The sequence below is a fragment of the Sinohyriopsis cumingii genome, chromosome 7, assembly GCF_028554795.1.
Source record: "Sinohyriopsis cumingii isolate HCF-2022 chromosome 7, ASM2855479v2, whole genome shotgun sequence".
In the NCBI taxonomy this organism is placed as follows: Eukaryota; Metazoa; Mollusca; class Bivalvia; order Unionida; family Unionidae; genus Sinohyriopsis; species Sinohyriopsis cumingii.
In genome coordinates, this window is record NC_142967.1 from 76,086,484 (window position 1) to 76,113,914 (window position 27,431).

Consider the following 27,431-nt stretch of genomic DNA (forward strand, 5'->3'; position numbering starts at 1 on the left):
TATCAAAGTATTTACTCTATATGGTACCTATCTTCTATTATTTCAGATGTCAGGAAAACTGATCAAGTATTTAGTGAGACTGAGAACGCAATCACAGCCCTGACTGCGGCATGTCCTCTTTGCAATTCATCACTTTCTAATCCTCCGGTAATAATAATAATAATAACAGTAATAATAATAATAATAATGATAATAGTAATAATAGTAATAATAAAGTATTTATTTTTAAGACTATAAATATTTAGCGTTAAAAGTTAATCTTTTATATGGTTATCATAGTATATATATATATATATATATATATATATATATATATATATATATATATATATATATATATATCGTATATACATTAATTTTTTGAACTAGTAATCCTACATATAATGATTTTTAAGTGAAATTTAAAATAGAAAAATATGAGGTCATTACGTTAACGCTTAAAAATAAAAGAACAGATACCTAACAATTTGTTTATATATGAAAACATTTAACAATCTGTAAGAATAAAAAAATCGGGTTCAACGCTTTCTAGCCTACGTCTGAGCACATGATTTATCAACAGTTCCTGAATGGAGCCTGTTGAAATACATGTAGTATTTGATATATCATTTTGTTTGTTTTTTGCATTTTGTCTTACGTACCCTACATGTGAAGCTATGGAATATCTCTCTGAAGATGATAATTGACAACGGACATAAACTTATTCGAATGGTGAATAGTTCTGTCATCAAGAATTGTATCGGAATTATAGTATTTAAGACATATATACAGATGGTGAATAGAGAGTAGTAAAAGGAAAGGTCCTAATATGAATCGTTTTGTGACGCCACATAACACTGAAAATTTGAGTCATGTATGTTCAGTAAGACTTGAACCAACATTGTATTCGAGATGAAAATTTATAGGCTGTTAATTTGGCACTCATCCCGTTTTTTCCGTACCCTGCTTCATACGAAGACTGATGGAATACTAAAACTTTATGAACAGAAAATCTAGATAAAATAAATTCAGTATTGAAAAGAAGTCACACTGCTACTACAACAGTAATTATGTCTGATTGACTGTGCAATGTTGGAAAATTTTAAATTTTGAAAAATGCATATTTTTAAAACAATAATTAGGGAACGTGAAGTGTTATCCATTTGACAGAATCCCAATATCCCATGACCTGACATGATATTTTTCACATCTCAGTGCTTAAATTTGTTTTCTTATTTACTTTAGATTAAACTCCGGATATAAATGTTTATAAAAGATTTGTTGAACTGAAGCTCCTGTGTGTATAAATGCATGTTTCATAACAAATTTTATCACATAGTTGGTACACTTAGCCTATAGTATGTGCAGTTTCATATTTTTGATATCATAACATGTGAACGAAACATTTAATATGATTCTGATTGTTCCATATAAACCCATGAAATTATTGTGCAGTATTCTTTTTAATGATTTTATGCGATCGTGGGAAAACTTTTTAACACTGCCTTCTGGAATGTTTTGTTGTTAATGAACATTTTGGCCGCCATCTTTTTTATTCCAGTCACGAAATCAATTGGGAAAAAATAGTCTCGTCTGTCTGAATATAGCCAATTTACCATAGCAGGGGCTTGTTATGTTATGTCACACTTAACATAACATGAAAAATCGATAAAACATCAAGACACGAACAATAACAACAGCAAGTAAAACCATGGGTATTGCTGAGTTCATAGCGAATGTGTAAGTTAGGGTTAAGGTGGGTGGGATGGCAGTAAATCTGAAGTATGGAATCCACCTTATATACAAGCATGGTTTAAATGTTAACTTACATAAGTAAATAAACTCAACTCTGTTCACAGAAGAATGTGGACATAAACCGGTCTCCATACTAACAAAAGTTTATTCAACAACTGCATATTTACGAGGTAAATATGTGATGCAATTTCGACTCAGAATAAAAGAATATTCTGTAGTCTGCTGTTCCAAGTAAAATACTGCAAACATTTAGTCACAAATACATTACAGTAAATATGAGAATTTCTGAGTCCAGGAAACCATCTTTCAAATGAATATTGCAGCAATGTAACGTTCAGTTGTGAAAATGACATGTTAGGTTACGTAAACATGGACGATCTACTCTATTGCATTCTAATCGGTAATGCATCAAACAATGTGAAAAGACGAGAATTGGACATTCTGTGTTTAAAAATGATTTTGTCTGTGTAAAATGTTCTGTTTATTTGGAAGGATGCTTGTTCTTTTACTTTCAGCTTGTAAGAAAAGTTTAATCAACTTTTAAACGTTTATACTAATTCAACTTTTGTTTGAGACTATTTTTTACGTACAACAAATGAAAGGTCTGTCAGAATGAACGAAATTATTCGTTCTTCTTTCTATCTAAAACATTCCACTGAAAGAACAACTATGTGGTAAAAAGTATCTCAAATGGGTCATAATTAAATATTAAATTTATGAAACTCGTTGATTAATGTCCAGCTTTTGCTCGCCAAGGCTCGCAAGAACTGCATATCATTCAACTCGTTTCATAAATTCAACATTAAATCATTACCCATTCGAGATCTTCTACGAACACGCATCTGGATTCTGTGAACATCCACATTTGATCCGCACACCTTTGCAAATAAGGAGTATTGAATTAGGAAATCACCTGCTTCAACATATTGAAGATTATACAAAATTTTGCAAAAACAGCGGCTATTTGTATGTATAGTTGTTAACATTCATCCATAATGTGCCAATATATAAGGTACTATTGTCACGCATTTATTTTCTCTTCAAGTTCAGTGATATAAATGGAAAGAGGCAGGAGTTTAACGTCTTCAAAAACAGTAATATGAGTGCAGAGGTATGTTTGTTTTAATAATATATATAAACAATTATCGGAAATCTTTCTTCAAGCAGAAAACACGGCTTGACCATCATCATATTCAACATAGATTTATTTATAAAATATCTTGTTGTTGCTTAACTGTTTTCCTCTTTTTTTCCCCATTTCTTCTATATTGTTGTTGCTGTTGTTGTTGTTCGATTGGATCTTCAGCTTTAAACTTGTTGGAATTTCACACATGCATGCATGCATGCAAAACAAGTTACCTCATTGTTTGATGGAAATACAACATTTGTGACTTGACTTACACAACATAAACCAATAATAGAGAGAAGGATCTATATACATCTGTTAAGATTATTTATAAATCAGTAAATGGAAGGAATGATCTGGTGACATCTAGTACCACGAAAGAAATTCATTTTAAGGTACAATACATTTGTTCACAAATGATTTTTCTTCAAGGACCACATTTCCTTTCTCGCCACCAAAACCTAGTCTAAAATCCAGGTTGCTTATTCTAAAAGTTTCACATTCATCTATAGTCGCACACAAATATATATGTGTGTGTGTGTGTGTGTCTGTGTGTGTGTCTGTGTGTTTGATTTGGATTTTTAACGTAGCTTGAACAATTTTTCAGTCATATCGATACGATGACTGCAGTGTGGCAGTTTATAGTGATGTCTAGCACTGGGGCATCATGCCGCAGACATGTAGGATCATGTCTCCCCCAGTCACATTATCCTGACACCAGGCCGACCAGTCCTAACACTAACCTCTTAATGCTGAGCGCCAAGCGAGGCAACTGTTAGTACAATTTTTCTAAAATCTTTGGTATGACTCGGCCGGGGACCGAACCCACACGACCTTCCACATCTGAGGCGGATGCTCTTACCACTAGGCCACCAGAGCGGTGTCAAACAATATATATATATATATATATATATATATATATATATATATATATATATATATATATATATATAAATACAAGAGGTAACAAAGCGCATTTGCAATTGGGTCATTCTGCACCATCGCCTGTTAGTAAGCGCCTCTGCTATCTGGCACTTTACTATTCATTTTTGGATAGTATCCCTAAAACGACCAACACGATGGTCACGTCAATATGTTAAAAGCAAAAGAAGCAAACAATTAGTTCCAGATATGTGGCCCCATTGCTTTGTTTGTTGTTGTTCTTTTTTTTTCATGACTTACTGGGTCAATCTAATACATCTCTTGACTGTAAGCACACCTCTTAGTAAGAAAATGAGCAAATATGTGTGTTACCCATGCGTATTGGAGCACTTCCGTTTTCGAGTCTTCAATTTCAATCTTTTATTTCAGTTGTTAAAACTAAATTATAAGTACATGTACTCTTCATCATAAGAATTGTATTCATGATAAGGTCGATCGCTAGGTGAAATCAACAACTGAGTAGGTCAATATTGACACGCGAGTATGAATGTGGGTCAGGTAAACAAAGCACGTGATTCTAAGTGTGATTGCCTTATGGAGAACTATCAAACGCGCTCTAGCATTTGATTGGTTAAATATGATTTGATCATGACTGTTTGTGCATGTTGACGAACAAATTAATGTGAAAGGGAATAAAACGACTTTGATTATTCTAAACATTATTGCGAATCAGAGATTGTTTATTAAAACGAAAATGGACCCTATATAATGACAATACGCAACACTTATTTTATTTTTTGCTCAGTTTAGTTATTGTTCGTAAGAGTCACTGGGAGAAAACAGTGAGTTATACATGTCGTCATTGGATATACCATAGTTATAAATTTTGGTCTAAACAGTCAGTACTTTGGGATTATGTGATTCTATTCAGGGATCTAAATATTTAACTATTTAGATCGGATTATGTGAAACATTCTAGGACCTCAATCCCATGACATAACAGTTCCTTTTTTACAAGCCTTCACACTTGTCAACACAACTTTCTATTGATCTTCATGCAAGGCCAAACGAATGTGTATTATTTAAAATCTGGAAACTGGGTTAAAGTTATAGGGATGATCTGCGTTTGAAGAGAAATCCTTTGTGAATAAATTTTCATAGTGCAAATGGAGTTTCCTTGCCATACTTGATGTGACATTGGGAATCTCCTAGAGGAGGAACCGCTCTCAGGTAGTCAGTGATCAGCAGTGTCTCCATCTTTAGTAATATGTTCTTCTTTCTATGGTTGGTTTTATGTTGTATACCGATCAAACGACGATAAAGCCTGCACGGACATACGATGGGCATTTAAAGTTCTGAATATTAGTGCGCATTACAAAGAAAAATCTTTATTAGCGATGAACAGTAAGTCAGTATATCCCTCAAAAGTATTCATCATATACATCTACATGCTTTCTCAGTCAGAGTATCCAGTTATCAAATGCCATTTTGTATTTGATATGCTGTTCATACTCTGAAAACCGCACTCCCAACATCACAGCGGCTTTTTATTTATTTGTACGCCCCTCAGCAAACATTTTATTACGGGATTCAGCCAAAAGCCAAATGGGGCTAAATCAAGTCTGTATGGAAGATGTGGCAAAGACTGGATGCTGTGCTTGAGGTAGTCGTCACTATGGCTGATTTAATCACCGGCACGTTGTCTTTCATTAGATGGGGCCGGTGCGTGGACAGTTCGTTCGATAGTGTTCCATAAAGTTCGCAAACGCTTTGAAGGCATAAATATTTCCAGTAACACAGGAAGAGTGGTGGACAGGTACCTGGACAAACAGACCTTTTGCATGGAAAAGTGATGCATGTAAATTTATCTTGACAGTCCGACTACGCTGAAGATCGGAGTTCTCTGTTAATTTTCTCCAATCCAAAGTGCGTTATTTTATTGATCAAATTCCAAGAAAGTACATTCACGTTTCATCCATCACATGTGCCACTCTCATTAAAATGTATCTGGCCTCTCTCTTTCAATTTGAGGAGTAACTGTTTGGCGACTTCAGCCCGAGTATGTTTTGAAACCCATTTGATTAAACCGTTCTTATATTCAAATGATTCTTAGCACATAACAAAATAGCCGAAGAATTAATAGCCGTAATAACATCATTGCATTTTACCGTGTTTTGAGCGTTTTCATCAAATGTCCTCTTTACGGTAGCCACTTCCTGCCTACCAATCCAGGTCGGTCTTGCTGAACACGTGTCATACTCGATAGATTCGCTACCACGTTTAAAACGATTAAACCACCTTAGAAGTATTGGATATGACGAGAATTAGATCTGTAAATTGTATTCAGGTCAGCCATGATTTTACTGCATGTTACATCACGCACATATATCTGCAAGTGCCTGACGTGCTGCGCGTACAGCTGCATGTCTTTTTTTACAATATTACTTTGTCTATCGATCGGCATTGAATTTACAGACAGGATCAATGCACAATAAAGTTAAAAGAAAATATTCAGAATGTTCAAATATCCCTTGTAAGTGCATAAGCCCTTTTTTGTAATATAATGCACCTTCTATTGTGTTCTTTGAGATACAGGCTTGAACTTGGGATTTAATGCAACATAAGTGTTCTGAGCAGCAAGTAGGTAAAATTTCTTGGCTAGCATCAGCAAGTAGGGTTGTGGTGTGGAGGGTTTAACGGGTTAGCGCTATGGATATAGCGATAGAAGGAAATAAATAATTAGGATTATCTATCCAAGCTGTTAGTCTAGGTTTACAGATTCACTGAATTAATGGAAAAACGTACCATTTTATGCGAGTAGCAACGTCCTTTCTTTTCATTCGCCTATAAAAACAAGTCATACTCATTAACAATGCGAGATGTTTTCACCAGACACAGCCTACATTTTAGTCAAATGCTGGGACCTCCAGTAAATTATGCCTCTTTGTACATATTAGACATGATCGTAAAGATAAGAGAGCGCTAGTCTTCCTTTTGCCTAAGCACGCACCCTCTTTTGTTAGAACCTGACAAATACAAAAGCTTGTTTGTTGAAAACGGAACTTGTCCATTTTTTTAACTTATAAGTAAAACCTTCTTTATATTTTCTTTAGGGAAATTGTTCCTTGTGTGTTATCCTTATATTGGCAGATTGCTGTCAACAAATAAATAACAGTATGGATTCCCCTGAAATAAGTGCATTGCAAACTGTCAGATTTATAGCTTCCATTTTTGGCTTCTGAAGTACAGGCTGTATTTAGGTTCTAGATGTGCTTTGTGAGAATATTGTATTAATAATATAACTTAAATGACATTTTTCAAACATTTTCCCAGCATATAGACATTAGTATATTAACTCTATAATTTTCATGTTCGTTCAAACTCTATATAGTGTATTGAAACATGTTTTATACAATAATCTCTTTGAGCAATATGTTAGCACCACTGAGGTTCAGCATCAATAATTACAATGACACTTGTGCAAACGAGCCACCATTGGTTAATACTGTTTTTAATATAAAGATGAATGCTGTATGGAGGTTAATTTTGTACATATTCTATTAGTATGTAGGAGTGTTTTGAATAGAAGAGCAAACTGCGAAAAACCATAAATCGTATTTGCCAATAACAACACATAATAAAAGTACGTAAAAGTGCTTAAGCTCAAATTCTGTCGGTATAGGACTTAATGCACACCTAACATATTTTCAGATAAAAAAGGCCATTGAAGTTCAAGTGGAGACTCCGTTGTCAAATTCAAACCTATCTGGTAAGTATTCTAACTTCAGCAGCAATATTATATCAGCATAGTGTGTCCTAATATGCTGGTGCTAATTTTCCATACAGATAGTCCTAATATGGTGATGCTAATAGTTAGCAGTTCATGTATACTTTGCATGCACATAGTGCTAATGTTTTCATGCTAAATGTATGCAGTATACTTTCCATGTAGATAGTTCTAATATGTTAATACTAATAGTAAGTAGTACACGTTCCATATGTTCATAAATAATTATATTTTGTTTTTCACTATCGGTCTATAATTGAGAGTTAAGTTTTAAAATTATCCAAACTTTCATAGACAATACCTATATTTTCAAGTGTGCACGCTTCATTTACTGCAGTGAAGCTACCAAAAATTGCTGCATCTCAGGGGAAGTTTCCAAACGAGCTGTTATGCGAACAACTCACTATTTTGAAAACGACGCCATTAACGTTCCAATCGTATGACATATATATTTATAGATTATTGCATTTTTATGGGAAAATATGAACGATTTTTTTCTGCGTAATACTGCACGACCTTTGTGAAAATTATTTCCGTGGCTAAATGGACCGTGACACAGCTGCTTTGCAATTTTCCTCGGTAACTATTTTGATACAATGTTAGGCCAAAGATAGAAGACATACAATACAGGTCATAGCTGGAGCCCCTCCAACAGCGAGCATGCAAGTGACAGGGCATAAACATATGACTTCTGGAGCTTGTGGCAAGAATGGTAAAAAACAGATTTACACTTATGCACTTTGAATTTCCTCACAATGTACTTTCTTAGTGAGTTCTACAATCCGAATGACATGACCAATGTCACGGAAGACCAGAAACACACCGAAGATCGTGCAGTATTACTCAGAAAAGAAAAACCCTCGTTTATATTTTCTCATACGAATGCAGTAACCTATACTTATTATATGCTCATTTTTTTCTCCGTTAACTAAACATTGTCAGAATCGTGCAATATTCCCCGATACTGCACTCGAGTGTAAATACACATATTGCATTCACGTTCATAAGGAAACTACTTTCTATTGTAAACAAACAATGGACGCAGACGCCAGCAGTTTTGATTTGTAAATCATGCACACTCACGTAACTTTTTTGATGCAATGTTCAGGATTTAGGCTAGCTCTACAACAGATGCAAGAAAGGGTCCTTACAAATAACATACAAGTGACAAGGCATATAATGTCTTCCTTAGCTGGTAAATCCTTCCATTCTGCAATTTCGAATTACATGAGCCATGTCATAGGTTCTTAATCTTGATTACACATTTCGAAATTGTACTGTAATTTCGAATATAAGTGCAATTACATCCTTCTAACTGCACTCAAAATGAAATAAGCATTAAAATCCATAGCGGCTTTTTGATAATTGCAATTGAAAGACTTCATATTTTTCCCACATTATTATTTCAAACATTCATTGACAGAAACAGAAACACATTTGCAGATGCCAATACGCTTCTCCCTCGCTTCTTCAATCCGATGTATTTCATGTGGAATTGTCACATAAATCCAGTCCATAATCAGGGCAAATTTCGTAGAATCGAACAAAATACCAAATTTTATTCATTTCATGTGTGTGTAGCAATAGTCACTCGTTTTCGCTAATACCACTCATAATAAATAAAGGATCTTAAATGGCTAATGATTTGATATTAAATTTATGAAACGAGTTAAATATTTTCCGGCTTTTGTGAGTTTTGTACTCATCCTCATTTGTGTGTCAAGTGAGGATACGAACAGTTATTCACGCTTGTTTAGCTGTAACTAGGAAACAGCCATCAAAAAGTAGTTCCAGCTTAGCTTTTAGTTTAAACCTGAAACATGCATAATTATTTTATCAACCTTGGTCTCTTCACTATCATTGTAAATAAAACGAACTTTTTCAACAATGCCTTTCTGATTTAAAGAAATACCGTAAGATTTATATATGTTTTTTTTAGCAAGTTGATTTGCTCTTATATTGGAAGCTGGCGCCGTGCGATTCAAGATGAAAACCATATTTTGAACAGACAAAACTTATTTGACTGACTTAATCAATTTCTTATGTCCTCTTAAATTTAGTTAAACAAACCGTTTATTCAAACCTCGAGCTGCATTATCTTCCTATTTGCCAATATCTTTAAAAAAATACTTAATCTGCATCATGTTGCACGGGAGTAAAACTGACTTGTGATCAGTAGTTATTTAATGCAATTATAATGTTATTGATAATGTTATTTTTTCCTACAATGAAAAGAATATTGTATGAGCAAAGGGCCGTATTGTAACACGCTGATCATTCATGTTGCTATTGAACCTAACTGAAATCACAATATATCTCGTGATATGAAATGGTTGGTATTAATATTGAAATACATTGATTGTACGTAAATTTAAAAATAAATTAACTTAACGTTCTTATTATCTACTTTAAAATGTATTTTAGGTGCAACTGCGCAGCTCGATTTAAAAATTGCTTTAGCGTGCGAGATAAAAGCTATCTAAACTCATAAACAATGATTTAATACAAATATGATATTTTACTTTTATTATTTTTTTCATATTTACTTTTCTCCCTAAAATTAGTTTTAGGAGTAACAATATACAGTGTTGGAAGATCGTGAATATTCAGTCAGTTTCCTGTCTTTTCTAAGATTCATAAAACACAATAAAATATTAAACAAATTATGATTTGATAACATATATACAATTAAGATCTGATTTATTAAAAAATTGTATGCAAAGTCCTGTATATGTTGTTGTTCGTAACTAAAGCAATAAGGATATTTTTAAATGACCCACAGCGCTTTTGCAAATCGAGTACAATGTATATTTAATTTAAAAAGTACATTTTAATTTCTTTCGCATTCGTTAGACATTTTTCATCTTTGCTTCAGCGTTTGTACAGAGATATGGAGAAAATTGGATAATAGCGCATAGCCATCTATAAATCAAGCAACGCGTTATTCCCTCTGTTAAATTGTTATGACCGTAAAATTATTTTCATAAGCAAATAACAAACGATAGATAACGCAAAGTAAATTCTGCAAACATATTCCATTTAGATCGGTGGGCGGTCAAGATTAAGATCGATATTTACTTTCAATTTGGGTTAAGAAAAACGCCACCGGGTATAAATTATTTTCGATGTAAATGACCTTTCTTGATTTGTGTGAGGATCCCCGGGCAAATGGTACATCATTTTGAATCACTGTTATTTTTCTTTATTACCTTGCCTTCTTCACAAGAGCTGTTTGCATAGTTCGTGAAATCTATCAAAAAGTTGTTACTTCATGTATTAATGTTTCATATTGTTACGGATATCTGTAATATCTGTAGCACCATTTAATTTATAATATAGCTTTTATTTCAGTCGTTTAGGTCTAAGACAGTTATAATTTAAATTCTTTTATTCAGTAGCTGTCTAGCACTATGCTAATGTGTATATACACTTTGTTGTATTAATCTCACTGACACACCAATCCGGTGGGTAAGGTCAGGTCAACAAATATGTAGGTCAAATACTCCACGCTTTATTTGAATAGAGGTCATGTCAACATCGTATGATTTTAGGGAGTACATTGGTAACATAGAGATATAACAAGCATCCTAGCCGTTGACTACTTCTGATCAGTAGCTTGAGAAGTTTAAAACGTAACTGTTTGTGTTATTTTGAAATAATACAATTAATTGTTCAAGATTCTTTCAGTAAATCAGATATTGTTGATTTTGGTGCGTATATTAAGACAATACAATGAGAATACAAGCACCACATTTTCTATTCTTCGTTTATATGGAAAACGTTTATAAAAGTGGTTGAAAGGAAGTGATTCATTTGTTTGTTGTATTTAGCGGAGTGGAAATCCTTTAATTTAAACAGTCTAGACACTGAGGATTATGTGAATAGATTCAAGGACTTGAATATGTAAATAATTCTAACGGATTATGTGAAACTTGCAAGGACTTCATAAGTATTTTACGTTCACGGCATTACATTGAAGTAAAAACTTTAGGATTTAGAACTGTGATTATTCGGTGGTGCTAGCACAGTAACACATTACCGTATTAGAAATTTCATTCGGAATACCTTTGAACAGTTTCCGGATCAGTGAGAAATCGCTAGTATAATTTAGGGTAATATTCTAGGAATTCATACACGGTAAGTTATTATTAATTCTTTCACTTTGTTTGATTTTATATTTTTTTTAAAAATAAATTGATATTTTGGAAAATTTAATGCTTCTTGGGTTTTCCTTGTCTTGTTGTTTGATTTTAAGCCCGTAGACGTAATATTTAAAGGTGTCGCTAATTTATTATTAAAAACCATGACCTATATTTTTCCTTGTTATTATATGTCGCTCCAGTGGCCTAATGGTTAGAGCATCCGTCTCGGATGCGGGAGGTCGCGAGTTTGAACCCCAGCCGAGTCATACCAACGACTCATAAAAATGATATTTGCATCTGCCTCACTCGGTACTCAGCATTAAGAGTTTAGTGTTAGGACTGGCTGGCCTGGTGTCAGGATAATGTGACTGGGTTGGACATGATGCTACATGTCTGGGGCATAATGCCCCAGTGCTAGACATCGCTATATACTGTAGCGCTGCAAATATTGTTAAAGCTACGTCAATAATCCAACACACACACAAACACACAAACACACAACTTGTTATCATGTATATCTTAGTTTATATTGACGCCTGTTTCTTTATCGATCAGTTTTATTTAGTGCCATTAAAATATATTTTAAGTCAGTTTTGGATGTGCAGCATACTAGATAGTGGATCAAATGGTATGATTTAGTTAGTTGTCTTTTTTCTTTTTTAATAGTTTTATTTCTTTTAAATGTCTTATGTGCAATCCCGTGAGAATACGTAATAGGTTAAGAATTTAATTTATGTGTGGCAAATTTAAGGTACCTCCAAACATATTGTTTGCTCAGCTTTTATTTAAAACTTTATGTGAAGTTGGTCTTTTAACTTCGAACAGACAATCAACACAGAGATTGATTCGACCGTCATTGCCAAACGTTTAAGGAGTCGGGTGGCAATACGAATTCCGTACCTACCCAAGTGTCAGTGTCTGTAGACATTTAAAGGAATCGGGGGTTACACGAATTCCGTACTTATTCAAAGGTGTGTGTCTATAAAAATTTAAACGTAACATATATTGTTCGACAACAACAGAGTTTCTGCAATTTGATTGACTTTATATGGAAGGCTTACCGTCGCAGTAAGTCGATTGAGGGATCTTCGTTTTAAAGCTCGTAGATTGTAGGTTAATCATTATTTTGGTCCAAAACAGCAACGAAAGAAAAGGCAAATGATTCAGCTTTAATTCGGTGCTTGGTGAGTGTGATTTTTGTTGGCTATATGTATAAAATCTACCAAAAACTGTGTAGGTCAGAATTAGCCTGCATTCACATAGACAGTCTATATACCCAATAACGAGCATCAGAATTTATAAAATTGTTATGGGGACAGTTTCGTCTGATTAGTTTTCGGACTGAAGTAAATCTTCAAGGTATGATTTAAAAATAAAAGTAAATAAAAGAAAGATAATACAATTAATTTTTTTCCAGACCTCAAATATGCATGTAGATTTCAGTGTTTACTTCGTTTCAGTTCAGATTCAACATTTAAAAAAATAAACGGAAGCACCTTGTTCGATTTAAAAATTATTCTTTAAATTGACTTTACTACCGTTTTAATTTTCACAAGTGGAAGTCTTAGATAGTGACTTCATGGGCGCCCGCACATAAGGTCACGCGATGAGGTGCACTCATCCCCCCTCCCGCCACCATTTCAGCTCTAAGCGTGTTTTGGCCTACATCCGTAAAACTTAATTGTTTACCACTTTATGTCCCCCCCCCCCAAAAAAAAAAAAAAAAAAAAAAAAATTATACGTGCGTTCCTGAGTGGTATATTGCATTGTAGTCTATATTGCATGTTTACAATCACTCAAACACGTCGGTTATTGTACTGTTTACAATGTAACCTAGATTATATACACTGTATCCACCTCTTTACAAAGAAGAAATTGGGGTATATTGAGGTTGGCGGAATATGTGTTCGCCGGGGGGGGGTATTTTTGTCTTTTTTGTGTTTGTTTTGTTTTGTTTTGTTTTTGTTTCGCTTTTATCTTCTTTTAGGTGCAATATATACATACATAACGAAGTTCTTGTGTACTCTTCTTTGTAGACACCAAACAATAAAATTGGGTGGGATAAACGTGTAGGTTTCAAAGTTCAACAACACTTGAATTGCCTTCACTCCTTAATCCACTCGGATATGCTATTATTATTATTATTATTCCACCATACTCATTCCAATCATCCTTCCTCCGATGAAAATTCATTTTGAACGTTGTTAACTTTTCTGTGTTGTTGGTGTAAATACAATTCATTCATTAACTGAAGTTAAACTCAATTCTATTAATATCTGTGCTGGCTTAGCCAAAGCCTAACAAGAATGTCAAGAATGTGTGCTTATGGTGAATTTCCAGATATCAGTCTGGTGATAAAATGCTAGAAAAATTAGGCCCTACTGCGGTTTGTTTACACCATTCACACACACACACACACACATATGTATATATATATATATATATATATATATATATATATATATATATATATATATATATATATATAGAGAGAGAGAGAGAGAGAGAGAGAGAGAGAGAGAGAGAGAGAGGTGAGGTTGCTTGAAACGAGTGAATAACATGGAGTGAGTGAAAAACTCAGTATTTACACTTGTGGCGAATTAAAATATATCCGTTATTCACTCGGCGCAAGCAAATATCTTTTTATTGCATGCTTAAATGTATTGGCTATCAATAAGTATAACCGATCGTTAGCAGATTTGTCAATTTATTGCACGCGATATTGACAGCAGTTTACCGTTTATGTTCTGCTGTGTTTTGTGTATATCCAACAGAAAATATAAGTGCAATATAATTGTGACTCATAAATCAAGGGGCAAAGCAACATATTAACTAAAAGTAAGTTAAAGATCGACATTATAAGAACTGAACCGATTCGTCCGTTTGCCTGGCAGCTATACTTACCACTCTACTACGCAAAGGTCTGAAACTAGCGCAGATTTATTGGTTATAATGTTACCTACTATCGACGCGGCAGTGAAAATATTGATCGTATTTCACTCCAGTGAATTATCACAAATAAGGGTGAAAATCCATGTAAATCGGATTTGTCTTTAAACAAAATATAATAGACCGAAAATCTATTTTTTTTAGTTGATATACGGAAATGTTTCACTCGTGAGATAGAAACATTTTGTATACTCACTCGTGTTATCGCTATTCGTGACACTACACTCTTTCCACTTCACTCGCGAAATTTTACCGTATATGTACTCAAAAAAACGTAGATATCTCTCTTTTCTCTCTCTCTCTCTCACTCTCTCTCTCTCTCTCTCTCTCTCTCTCTCTATATATATATATATATCTTTTAATGTTTTATAGCATAACGTCAGCTGAATATTCTGATTTTACTGTTAAACGTATGTATTATTATATCGATATTATGACAATCAATAAACAAATTTGCCTTGATATCTTGATCCTCAGTAATTACAAGATCGTTCTGTCAGCTTGTGAATAATCTATATAATTATACTTCAATTACGTCATTTCGTGTTCACATTATTTACAGGAATAAACAAAACCGTCAATGAGCAATTTGATGAAATTCAGAAACAGATGGATACTGTCGTTAAAAAGATACAGGATTTCAGGCAGAATGTAAGTTTTACTTTTTCATTAAAGTCCACTTTACATGGCAAAGAATTCCTCATGACTGGACCTCAGAACTTAAGAGCTAATACAAAAGTGTAAGTTTTATCTTAAGAATTCTTATTTTTGGAAAGTTTTCGCTGGAAAAAAAATCGTATTTATATATTTTCATATTGTGGTAATCGTATTAAAACTTGAAGAGAGAAATTCGGATATATAGGATGATATAAAACATATATGCATATAACATCATGAATGGTACGATTCTACGGTTCATCGGAATGGAACAACGCGTATTTAAGATGCAATATCAGACTAGCTTGTTAAAAACTGTAAATTGCTCTTGGATGAAAGGAAGGCAACTTCATGTCTTGGATCTTGGCAAAATACAAATATTAAACATATATGAAACACTTCAATAAGACATTACACGAAGTTTAATCAAAATTAACAAGGAATATTAGTTATGCATGTCTGTAGAAAATGTGACAAGTATTAAGTGTCACGAAAGATGATGATGATGATGATGATGATGATGATGATAATTATTATTATTATTATTTTTAGACGCAGAGCGGGTTCAATGTTGCTTCTTTCAAAGGCGAAGTGACTAAATATTCCGATTTGGCACTGAAGTATGATAAATATAGGTAAAGGAAATTAGCTTTTCTTTTGAGTGAGCCATTTTGACTAAACTTTTATTTTTACGTTCCTCCTCACAAAAATAGTAAAAGTGTATATTTGTTAATGCTTTTATTTCCTCTGCTATATTGATGAAGTTACCAATAATTGATTTCGAGCCAGAAATTTAAGTTGTAGTTAAGAAATAATTATCAATCCCACCTCAAGAATCTCTGCCATACATTCCTTCTTGTCAATTTTAGGATGATATTTATTAAAATATTACATTCACTATGAATTAACTATGACTAGATTTCCTATTTTTAGAATTGTAACAAATCTTTGCCAGACATGCATTGTATCCTACATCGTCCTTTCAAACAAACAAAAATGTTATTTCTTTATTGCCCGTCTTGCTGCTATCTCTGTATTTGTAACATTAGATGACATCATTTATACTTAGTAAAGATGAAGCAATAAATACATAGCTTGTGAACAGAGTAATCAGACATAACAAATCGAATCGTTCAAAATTAAAAACGAAAAGCGATTAGCATGCGAAAGCCAACAGTATCATTCCTAAAAAAATAAACAAAAAAAAAATCAAAATTTTAACAAAAGATATTTAAAAAATTAAAATTAAATAAATTTTGAAAATCTGGATGGATGGTAATTACAAAACAGAGTGGAAGACCAAAGGACATCCATGGATAATAAAATAAGGAGGATAGGCAGAAAAAAATATATCTTAGTAGTACTATTTACATTGTAATAACTGTAATGTAATTGCGCCATTCTGCATAATAGCATTTTAATCTAGGCGATAATATTATGTCGGAATCTTTCAACAAACAGTTTAACATAAATATATCCTTCGGTAAATCGCGAAATGTCTAAAGCTACTGGAATACACCAAATTAGATAAACATTGAAACATTAAGTGGGATTGTAGAGTCCCAACCACACAATCGCTACTGCTCATGTAAAAATAGTCAATGAACAAGGCTGTATTTGTACGAATGAACCAAGAAGAAAACATATTAACGAGTACTTATGGATAAACAATAATGCCGAATTACTGAATAACATACTAAAAAAAAACCAGCTCACAAAAAAAAAAACAACAACAGTGTCTGGAAGCCACGGCATATCCCTGAGCTGGTTTAGCTATTATTTCTAGTTCGTAGTTTCAGATGTGCACTATATACAAAGAAAAAGGAATTAGGCCTACTGTTTGCACCGCAATTATGCCGCATATTGCGTCAACAGCGTAATATGGCGATGTTAAACTGACGAGAAACGCAAATAAAATTTCCTCAGATTCCTTAAGAATTCGTAAAGTAAAATGCAAGACATAACATAAACAGTTTCAACCACCGAAAAATTCTCTGTTTCAAATAGCGCTAAGAACATTGCTCAAAAGCCAAGCCAGAGAAAAAGACCGCGAAGTGAAAAAACAAAATGCAATTTGAATGAATTAACAGGGGAGTGACTTTGACTATTCAATTTAATGTATCTTTATTCTGTAATCTGCTTCTTAATTTCATTTTCGTGAACTTAATTATTTTGTAGGGGGATGGTTACTGTCATCTGTTAAAAAACATCAATTACTACCACCATGTCGATACGTCATTTCTGTAAACATTGGATCACGTGTTATTTTGGGTCAAAAATCCATTTGGTATCAAGAAAGAACGATCGTACTTTAATTAAGAAAAGTGATATTCATAAAGTGTACAAAAATATCCACATTACGACTCGAAATGCATATGAAAATGTGATTTCTAAATGTCAACATAAAGACCCACTCCATGACCTTCTTGAACCTGTAACCCAGAAAACCGTATTTGCTATACATATTTTAGAATCATACAAATAAATACATTATTTAAAAGATGGAAATGTTTACCTAAAAAAAAATCTGCATCTTGATCCAAATTTCCAATTTTGCAAGAAGTTGTCCCATACGTACAAAATCGTCTGTTACCCAACGTGTCAACTTGCCGCTAGAATGGGATTCTCAAAAATTCCCCAGGCATATAGTCTGTTTCTGAATTCTTTAGTAATTTTTCCCCATAAACAAGACTTTGTAAACACCTTACATCATATTCATTGTTCTGTTTCTTCCACGTAATAGCTTATTTTTTCTAAAATGTTGAACTTTAAAAAAGTTTTTTTAAACAAGATCGGTTGAGTTTGCTTAATATCTCTTGCCATTTATTGGCATTGTTACGTTCAATTTTGTAAAACTAGCTATAAACCTGACCTAATTACTCAACTGAACTGCTGACAGAAACAGTCCAAAGTGATGTATTTCATTTCAATATCCCGATGGATAAACATTACATCTTTTCAAAACTGTGCGCAGAATAGGCCGACATATCGCGAATCATGAAAGCACGTGGGTGGTATCCCGTACATCCAAAATTAATATTATTTTGAGCAGAATATTTTGGTAACAATTGCCTCCTTTCAAATGATAAGCATTGCAGTATTTTATTTTCGCCAATAGGTCGAATTCGGTAAGCGTTTTGCTTCAGTATTGGAGACGGAAATCTTACGTGCGTAGCAATACCCGACATCATTGTATACGTCGTGAAATACTGTTTAAATAACCTCTCCTTCCTATAAGCCAGCAAGGTCTTGAATTACTAGGAAAAAAATGTAAACATTTAGATTAATATATGAGAATAAGACAAACGGAAATACAATAAACATTTTTTAACAAAAATGATTTAGACCGTAATCATCAGCACAATCAAACTTTTGGGGAAATCAATTAATAACAATAATGAAAAAGAAATGCACGTCTAGTTACTAAATGATACTAATATTAGTACCACAACTTCGTGGACGTTGAGGTTACGACATCGTAGATAGTTACTAAAATGCAATGAAATTTACTAAATGACACTCAAATATCGTCAAAAAACGTTACTTATTTCAATTATCTAATGAATGTAAGGGATGTTTTAATGAGTATGAAAAAAGGAAATGCACATGTCGTAATAACACTTTACAGCTGTTAATCGGACTGTGTAAAATTGACAATCTCATTTCAAAATTTCTTCATGGAGTATATGATAAGTTTCACAATTTGTTTACTTACAACAAATTTTCTCAGATAAATTAGCATTATAATGCAGTTTAAATGTGGTTTGCGGTAGGTTAGTAGTGAAGTGGGACGATATTCCCACTTTACTACTTAGGTTTGTGGTGGTTTGCGGTGGTCTGTGGTGGTTTGCAGTGGTTTGCGGTAAATACATGGACCCCGGGTTGGTGGTTAATTTTTCTGCGCGTAATTATGTGTGATTCATGACCACATATTTGACTTTTGTGATCACTCGGGATGAGTGATTTTCGGGGGCGTGCGCTGTAAGAAATCTAGGGAAAATGTTATTGGTAATTATATCTCTGTTTATAGTTTTGTTAGCTTTGATTGGTCCTTTGTTAGGAGAAGTCGATGTTGGAAGGATAGTTCTCAGACCGATTAACTAGTCAATAGCGGACATCATAATATATACACGAGTCTTTAGGGTAGAATGGATTAGTTTCGTAAAATGGACCCGTGCAAATGTCTTAACATGTGGAATTCTCAGAATATTCTCGGTAAAAATGTTTTGGTCGTTTGAGAAAGGACTACTTCTGTATTTTTGGCATTCGGCTAATGTTTTATTGTAAGTGTTATGAAATACTGATCTGCGGCTTTGAAAATCCTACTGACAAATCAACCAAATGTGAAACGAGAAAAAAATATGCTGGTGTAAAAGTAGACTCTCGTGATTCTGTGGTTGTATTAGCGCGTGCATGAACCCTTCAGCACTACTACCAGTACTACTATTGCTAATAATAATACAAATTACAATAATAATCTTGTGATTATCTTCAAACAAAAAACTTGAAGGTACATTCAAACGCAGTCTCCATGTTTGCAAAAAAATATTAATACATTTAAAAATGAGTCTTATGATATTGGCATGCAGTGTCACTGATAAGTCAAAACGTTATACCAGTGAGACAAGATTTAAGTAAGTTACACCATGGTAATCGTAAAAAGAAACAATGTATGTAATAATTTGATACGCTTTTTTTTTTACTATGACGTGTTTCTCTTGTAAGAAATGACAAACTATAGTAGTATTTCTCAGATCCGTTGGGTATAATACATGTGGGTTGTAACAGCGCATACTAATACTATTGCTACTACTACTGCTACTGTTACTACTACTTATAATAATAATAATAATAAGCATCAGCAAGAGTGAGGGAAGTATGTATCACGTTCTCTGCACATATGAATGAATATATTTTAAACAAAATAACGTCGCTACAGTCTAAGAGTGCAAATATTTAAAAGACAATTGGTCCTACGTAGAAGTTCATGCAGCTCTCTCTCTCTCATTTTCTTTATATGACTTCACCATTTGTCTTTCCTAGGTGGATCTTAGGCACTGGGCTTAGTGCAATCCTGACGCTCGTCATCTCCTTGCTCATCCTAGGAGTTATTTTCGGATTTTTCGGAAACACAAGCACAACCGTTCCCACCAGCCGTGGATGCGTCTCACATACTGGCAGCAGATTACTAATGGCGTAAGATCGTTAATAAAAATTAAATGTTTAAGATGGTGTATTTGTTTATAATTTCCTTGCATGCACTATTATATCATATCTCATTTCGTGTTGTTACAGGCCAGAGTTTTGTTAGAACATAGTAAAAGCCAACAACAATAAAACAATTTAATAAAATCGCACCAAGACCGAACGAACTACACTACGAATATTTTTATAAAGGGATTTTAATGTAAATAAATCTCGTCATTAATACTAAATACTGTGTATATGCTTGTACCAAATTTTGTAAAATAATAATTGACATTTCTTATTTTCTAGGGCTTGTGAAATGTTTTGCAAAGCATTCGTCGTCTTTTAGCACGACCGCATTCGTTACCAATCAGCATGTTATGAAATTGATCTCAACAGATAACAGTTTGACTTAAATTATGATACCCATTTTATGTCACGGTTGATTTTCCTTTTTTTTTGATGAAATTTCTTTTTTCATTATATATTTATATTTGAAAAATAAATTAACGCAATCAACGTGTCCAATTTTGATTCTTCAAGGTTTAATACAGTAGGTGACCGTTTATTGTACCTGTCACTCTTTGCCTTTTTTGCAGTTGTGTTGTCTGCATATTCATATTTTCATTCCTGCTGATGCTGCTGACGACGTCGTCATTTGCAATAGGAGCCCCTCTAGAGCGATACGTATGTCAGGGTTTGGATGGACCGAACTACCCCCTACTGAAGGTTTTTATTTTCTTTAGATGTTACATTTTCTACAAATATTAAAACTAGTTTGTAGAATTGACTTTTCTGTGTCTGTGATTTATTCAGTTCATGTCATTTACTTCGTCAAGACTAATTATCTCATATCAGAGTAACTTGCAAAGAGAAGATTATCCCTTAAAGAATACATAAAAGTCCGAATACTTAGATAGTATACGGCGTATCCGTGTATCGGTCAAGCCGTCACATGACATGTTATCAAACAAGCAAAATTAAAAGTAAATAAATCTTAAAGCGGCACATAATGTTTGAAAATGGCTTATGTAACGAAATGGCACAAGTTAAACCAGCTTAAAATGTTTGATTATTAAGTATTTTTTACATTTGTTATAGATCTTGTGTGCAGTGCTTATGTTCTAATTCTGTATGTAGTTTCAAACAAACCATTAAAAGATCGCCATTATAATTTCTTATACCTAAGATGATTTTGACGATTAGTCAGTTTCGAATAATAAGAAACCCATTGATTCAGGAAACGTACTAATAGCTCTCTCGCATCATTAAATTCAGATTTCTTCTCTTTATCATTGTTGTAAAACGCAACTCGATCCACACAAGCTTTAGTTTATGGTATCATTATGAAATGGGTACAGTGATTGCATTATTTTCGGTTGCGTTGAATCTTGCTTTGGTATCCTACAGTCTAAAACTTGTTGCGACAGGTGTTGGACGAGCAGTCTTTTCTAACCGGCATGGGTATAAAGGCCACAATATCAGACGTTGTGAGGTACTTTGTACGAAAATATTCATTTCTTTAAATAAATAATTTCGGATCATATACAAATTGAACTCAGAAGATGAAGTTACCTTATTATTATGTTCTACTTTACATGAGTAAATCTAAAATCAAGGTTCACGCTAAACAGATATCGGAAAGTGTTCGTTATTCCATTACTAAGATAAACATGTGATATGGTCCTTGCAGTGACGTATATGGCATGTATGTATGTATGTATGTATGTATGTGTGTGCGTGTGTGTGTGTGTGTGTGTAAAGACAATTTGATGATTAAATTGACAAATACTCTCTTGTGACACAACATATTCATATTTGCAAATAAAGTTTTATCTATAAAAACGGATTGAATTTTGCCCAATATTCTCCCCTTCAATGATTCCTAAAGTTTGCTTTCTTGGAAGTCCATGAGTATTTCAGGGCAGGTTTGATTTAGGTAGAGGACGTCTCATTTCAGCCTTTGTTCGAATGTTATTTACAGTCTTTGAAACATATCACTCATACAAGGTACATTAATAATAATAATAATAATAATAATAATAATAATAATAATAATAATATTATTACTATTATTGACTACTCAGCGCTGAATTATTATACTTATATTTGTTATGTTTTTTCCTGGAAATTTACCGCAATGCAAAGTAGCATCTATTTTATCATTTGCTCGCAAAATATGTTTCTTGTTTGTTTGTTTTAGAAATTTATCATGTCGGTTTAAAATGGAAATGAGTTTCATTACGTTATGGAAAAGACGTGCGTGCACGTGTTTCTTTTATTAAACAATTTTCTTTGTTTTAGGAGTTGTAAGGAAGGTAAAACGGCATATGTTGCCTTTCAATTGGAGAACAGTACGTCCATGGGATTTAACATAAAGGACGTTCAAAACAAGCTAAAAGCGAACAAACAGGTATTAACTTTTTTAATAAAGGGAAACATCATGGTATATGTTGCTCTGATGCTCCAAATGAATATTGAAGCTATAACAATTGTATCATGCCGCTGCCTTTACCCATATTAGTCAAGTGCCTCACGCATGGTTCAATATGTCCATATGGTGACGACAAAATAAAGCTTCACAGCTATTGGACTATAAATATTTATTTTTCAATGTTCTCGTATGGAAATAAGAAGATATGTTTGGGCAAATTTAATACAGCTGTCATCAACAATCTTATTTTAAATATCTATAAAGCTTAGCTTTATTGGATCAGTTTGAATGTTTGTCAGTGCAAAGTAGTTATAAACAAAATGAGAGTAAGAGCTCGATGAACGTTTAGATAGTTTGATCTTTTTTCTCCTGGGATTCTCTTACACGTAAATAAATAATTCGACAAATTAAATAATTTCAAATTTTACTACTCTGATTTTACGTATTACTCTAGTACAGGTTACAATCAACTACCAAGCTTAGTGAAATCTGACTAAGAAAAAGCAAAAACGGAAATGATGAAGACTCAAAACCTGATTAAAATATTGTCTTTGTCATCATAATTAAATTATATCCGTTCATACTTTAGATTTGCTTTCAAGTTAAAGCGTATTAAAGGTAGTTGAATATTCATGTTTTACATGGTTTAATATCGGCGTATCACACATTGAAATCTATTAATATATATACTATTTTTTGATGGTGGTGGTGGTGGTGGGGGGGGGCCTTAAACCATAAAATGTTTAAGAATCCAGGACAACACTGTAAATTACTGAAATGTAACAAACGATGTGTGACCATAAAGCCCACTTATTTCTCGCTCTCCAGTTTTACTGATTATTTGCTTGGAACGATAACTAATTATATTTTATTTTGATAATCTAACATTTAGTATCAGTGGATACCTCTCAAAGTAACATAATATGATGCCTGCTCATTATCTAACTATATATTTATCTGAGTAAATGCCTTCAGCGACATCATCGACATTGCTAATAGTAATACAATCTGCCGGGTTCCCATGTCGGTCTAAGGTGTTGTTACCTTATAACTGGAATATCTCGAAAACAAAAATTAAATTTTAATCTCTTACTAATGTGCTTGCGATTTCAGGCGATAAACAGTAAGTTAAATGCCACCCTACAGTCTCTTTCTGCTGTGGATCCCAATGGTACGGATCTTGCGAGTAAACTTACTCCCTTAGACAAATTGGTGACGTCTCTGTCTGGTATAACTTTCACCACCGTTCAACCAGTAGTAAGTACAAGGGAGATTTGTTAAGTTTCTTCATACTATATGTCAATAAGTCCTGAGATAGAATTATATTACAAAAGCACGCGCACAATTTTGTTCACTTTTAGCGCTTTCAGAGGTTCAATGCATAACTAATAGTTATGCCTTAGACGCTTTTAAAAAGTTCAATGTATAAAATAATCTGAAGCCAGTGAACTGTACTTCACTTTCGTAATATGCAAAATCAACTAATTAATTTTGAGCTATTTTTGTAAAATCTAAACAACTTCATGTTGAAAATTATATTGCATTGTCCATGAGCTTTTCTAATATGACTAGGATTTTTTCTTTTCTTACGTTGCACGCGCTTCCAATATGACTCAAAGAACATTTCCATGATGGTTAAGTGATTATTTTCAGTATGACTCTGGGCTCATTTCCATTATGGCTCTTGGTTTATTTCCAATATGATTCAAGATCTTTTCCAATGTGAGTCACTATCATTTCCAAAAATGGTTACGAGATAAGTTTTAATATGATACCAGAGTAATTTCCATTATGGCCTACGGTTTATTCTTAATATGATTTGGATCGGCTATCATTTCCAATACGGCTCAGGGATAATTTCCAATATGGTTCTGCATAGGACATGTACCGGAAATGACGTCATATTACCAATGTTAAGACGTTGACTACATCGATGCTATCATATGTACTTACAATGATACCTTTCTTTTCTTCCATAACGCTTTGACCATAAAGTATTTCACAGCTAGAACTCATGAACTATGTCTCTAACCATTGGAAATAATTTGACTACCGTTAAATAAAAATACAAGTAGATCCATTCGTAAATTGGACAGTGAACGTGTCAATTAATGTCTATTAATTAGCGTTGATTTAGACGTTGGAAAATAGTAGTTTTTCATACAAATTAAGAGTGGATTAATTAAAGTTTAGTCTGTGGTCCTTTAGGAAACTAACATATTTTATACCACCAACAGAAATCTGTTGAATTAACACATTATAGCAGATACTTGAATATATCAAATTTTATAACACGAACTATTAACCATCTAATATGACTTTCTCTGTACGATTGTTTCATTTTAAATCTTTCCAGATAGATACAATGAAAACACATCCAGGAATAGTAAGTCTTTTTTTTTCAAGTTCTTCCATCTTGACATATTTTGTATTATTCTCAGCTGTTTAATTTATATGTGTGGTAGTTGGTCTTTATTTATAAATTATTAAAAATGTACGCGCAATCCTCGCAATCAGTACAATATATATATATATATATATATATATATATATATATATATATATATATATATATATATATATATATATATATAATTTGCTTTTTTATATTAACTTCACGTTTGCTTATTTAGATCCACGGTATATGATTAAATTGGAATTTAAAAGCATATAACACAAAGGACATATATGTTTGTAAAAAGTGATACTGATTAAACATAAAAATATGTTAGCAATTTTTCAGCATCACTAAGACAAAAGGAGAATATGATTTTATTTATATATATATATATACATACACATATATATATATATATATATATATATATATATATATATATATATATATATATATATATATATATATATATATATATATATATATATATATATATATATATTTCATCGTGTACTACATCTTTTCCGGGAATATATATAGTTTTCATTTTGTAAAACTTCTTTTCCAGGCCCAAAACGACTTAGCTCTTAAAGCAATCGTATGTACCGCACCTATCACGCAGTTTCTCCACATATTTCTTCCAACCTCTGTCTTTCTATTTATATATATAATTTATATTCACTGAGACCGTTCCCGTGGCCTAGTGGTTCGATCCCCGGCCGAGTCTTACCAAAGACTTACAAAAATGGTACTAATAGCTGCCTCGCTTGGCGTTCAACATTAAGAGGTTAGTGTTAGGACTGGTCGGCTTGGTGTCAGGATAATGTGACTGGGTGGGACATCATGCTACATGTCTGCGGCATGATGGCCCAGTGCTTGAATCACTATAAACTGCCACACTGCAGACATCGTAGCGATATGAATGAAAAATTGTTAAAGCTACGTTAAAAATCCAAAACACATCACATCACATATATTCACTGAATTTTATTCACGGTAGCAGTTGTTTGAGCAGATCTTGTTAATGTAGGAGCCTATTTAGTCATGTTATCTTGCTAGATTCTATTGCAAGTACAAACAACAGTAGACTAATTTTATTGCGTTCCGTTAAACCTTTCTCAAAAAGCAAAGAACATTGTCAACCTCGTGTCATTATATCGGGACCTTTAGAATAACTTATTTTACAATAAATATTTTATTTTGTTATTAGCCGAATGTGAAAGTAAGTAGTGAAGGGGGACGATATAGCGACTATGGGAATTAGCATTACCAGACCCAATGGGACGATAAAGCATCAAGATTTATAGCGAGAATGGGAATTAGCATTACAAGACACAAACCGCAGGGACGACATAGTCACAAGGAGAAATCCAATAAAAAAGATCCTAGGCAACTATAGCGACAAGACAAAACGTTCCGTTTTGTAAAGGGACAATAGGAATGGAACATGTCACGGTACTGGACATTGGTAACAACGTTGCAACGGTCTAACCCGAATACGCGCTAACCTAGGTAGAGACAAATACAGTAAAGATATACATATAGACATATACAACACATACGTAAATTGATGAACATCAGTCTATCACACATAAAATGTACACTCGACTAAATTAATTTTTAGGCAAGAGAGTAATTTGTTTTCGAGACATATGAAAAGTACCTTTGGGTTCTTCTTCTATTTTCTACTTCTTCTACTTCTTTCACAATCTCCTCACTTTCTCTATTATTCCCTTCTTCATTTCCTTCTCTGGCATCCATTCATAATGTCCCATGGCTCTAAGCCTTTCCTGCACCTTGATCCAGTTTTGATTCAGTCTTTCAAAGTCTTTTTTTTCTGTTTTCTTCTTTGTTTCTCTCCTTTGTCCAGTTATCTTTTATCTTCTTCACCTCCTCTTTCAGTACCTTTCTAATCATTTCTTCTGCTTTCTTTAATTAGCCTAATAACCACTTCACAAAAGAACAGTCTGTGAAATTCCCTATTTCTTCTGAAAAGTACCTTACATTGATCACACCACCAAGGGCTTGCTTCAATGTTCCCAATTTAACATACTTAGGCTCAATGAATCCTCTTATTTTTTCCATTTCCTCCTCTTACATGCCTTTCATCGGATCTCTCGCTACGTTCAGACTGG

The 27,431-nt window shown here is 33.3% G+C and overlaps 2 protein-coding genes across 6 annotated transcripts in view; both read left to right on the forward strand.

Moving 5' to 3' along the window:
• The window catches only part of LOC149795543 (uncharacterized), a 231,708-nt gene that overhangs the window by 153,314 nt on the left and 50,963 nt on the right, over positions 1-27,431 (forward strand). The window lies entirely within an intron of this gene.
• Positions 1-27,431, forward strand: part of LOC149795547 (prominin-1-like) — a 93,045-nt gene that overhangs the window by 33,851 nt on the left and 31,763 nt on the right. For all 5 annotated transcript variants that reach the window (XR_016422342.1, XM_089965359.1, XM_089965358.1 and 2 more), the window contains exons 7-18: positions 47-147; positions 2,780-2,845; positions 7,454-7,511; positions 15,183-15,271; positions 15,830-15,912; positions 20,321-20,473; positions 21,064-21,193; positions 21,895-21,959; positions 22,769-22,877; positions 24,012-24,155; positions 25,255-25,284; positions 25,865-25,894. Coding sequence is in view for 4 of the 5 variants with exons in the window: in XM_089965359.1 (XP_089821485.1) it covers positions 47-147; positions 2,780-2,845; positions 7,454-7,511; positions 15,183-15,271; positions 15,830-15,912; positions 20,321-20,473; positions 21,064-21,193; positions 21,895-21,959; positions 22,769-22,877; positions 24,012-24,155; positions 25,255-25,284; positions 25,865-25,894 (1,058 nt within the window). In the remaining variant the exon portion in view is untranslated. The remainder of the gene's footprint in view (positions 1-46; positions 148-2,779; positions 2,846-7,453; positions 7,512-15,182; positions 15,272-15,829; positions 15,913-20,320; positions 20,474-21,063; positions 21,194-21,894; positions 21,960-22,768; positions 22,878-24,011; positions 24,156-25,254; positions 25,285-25,864; positions 25,895-27,431) is intronic.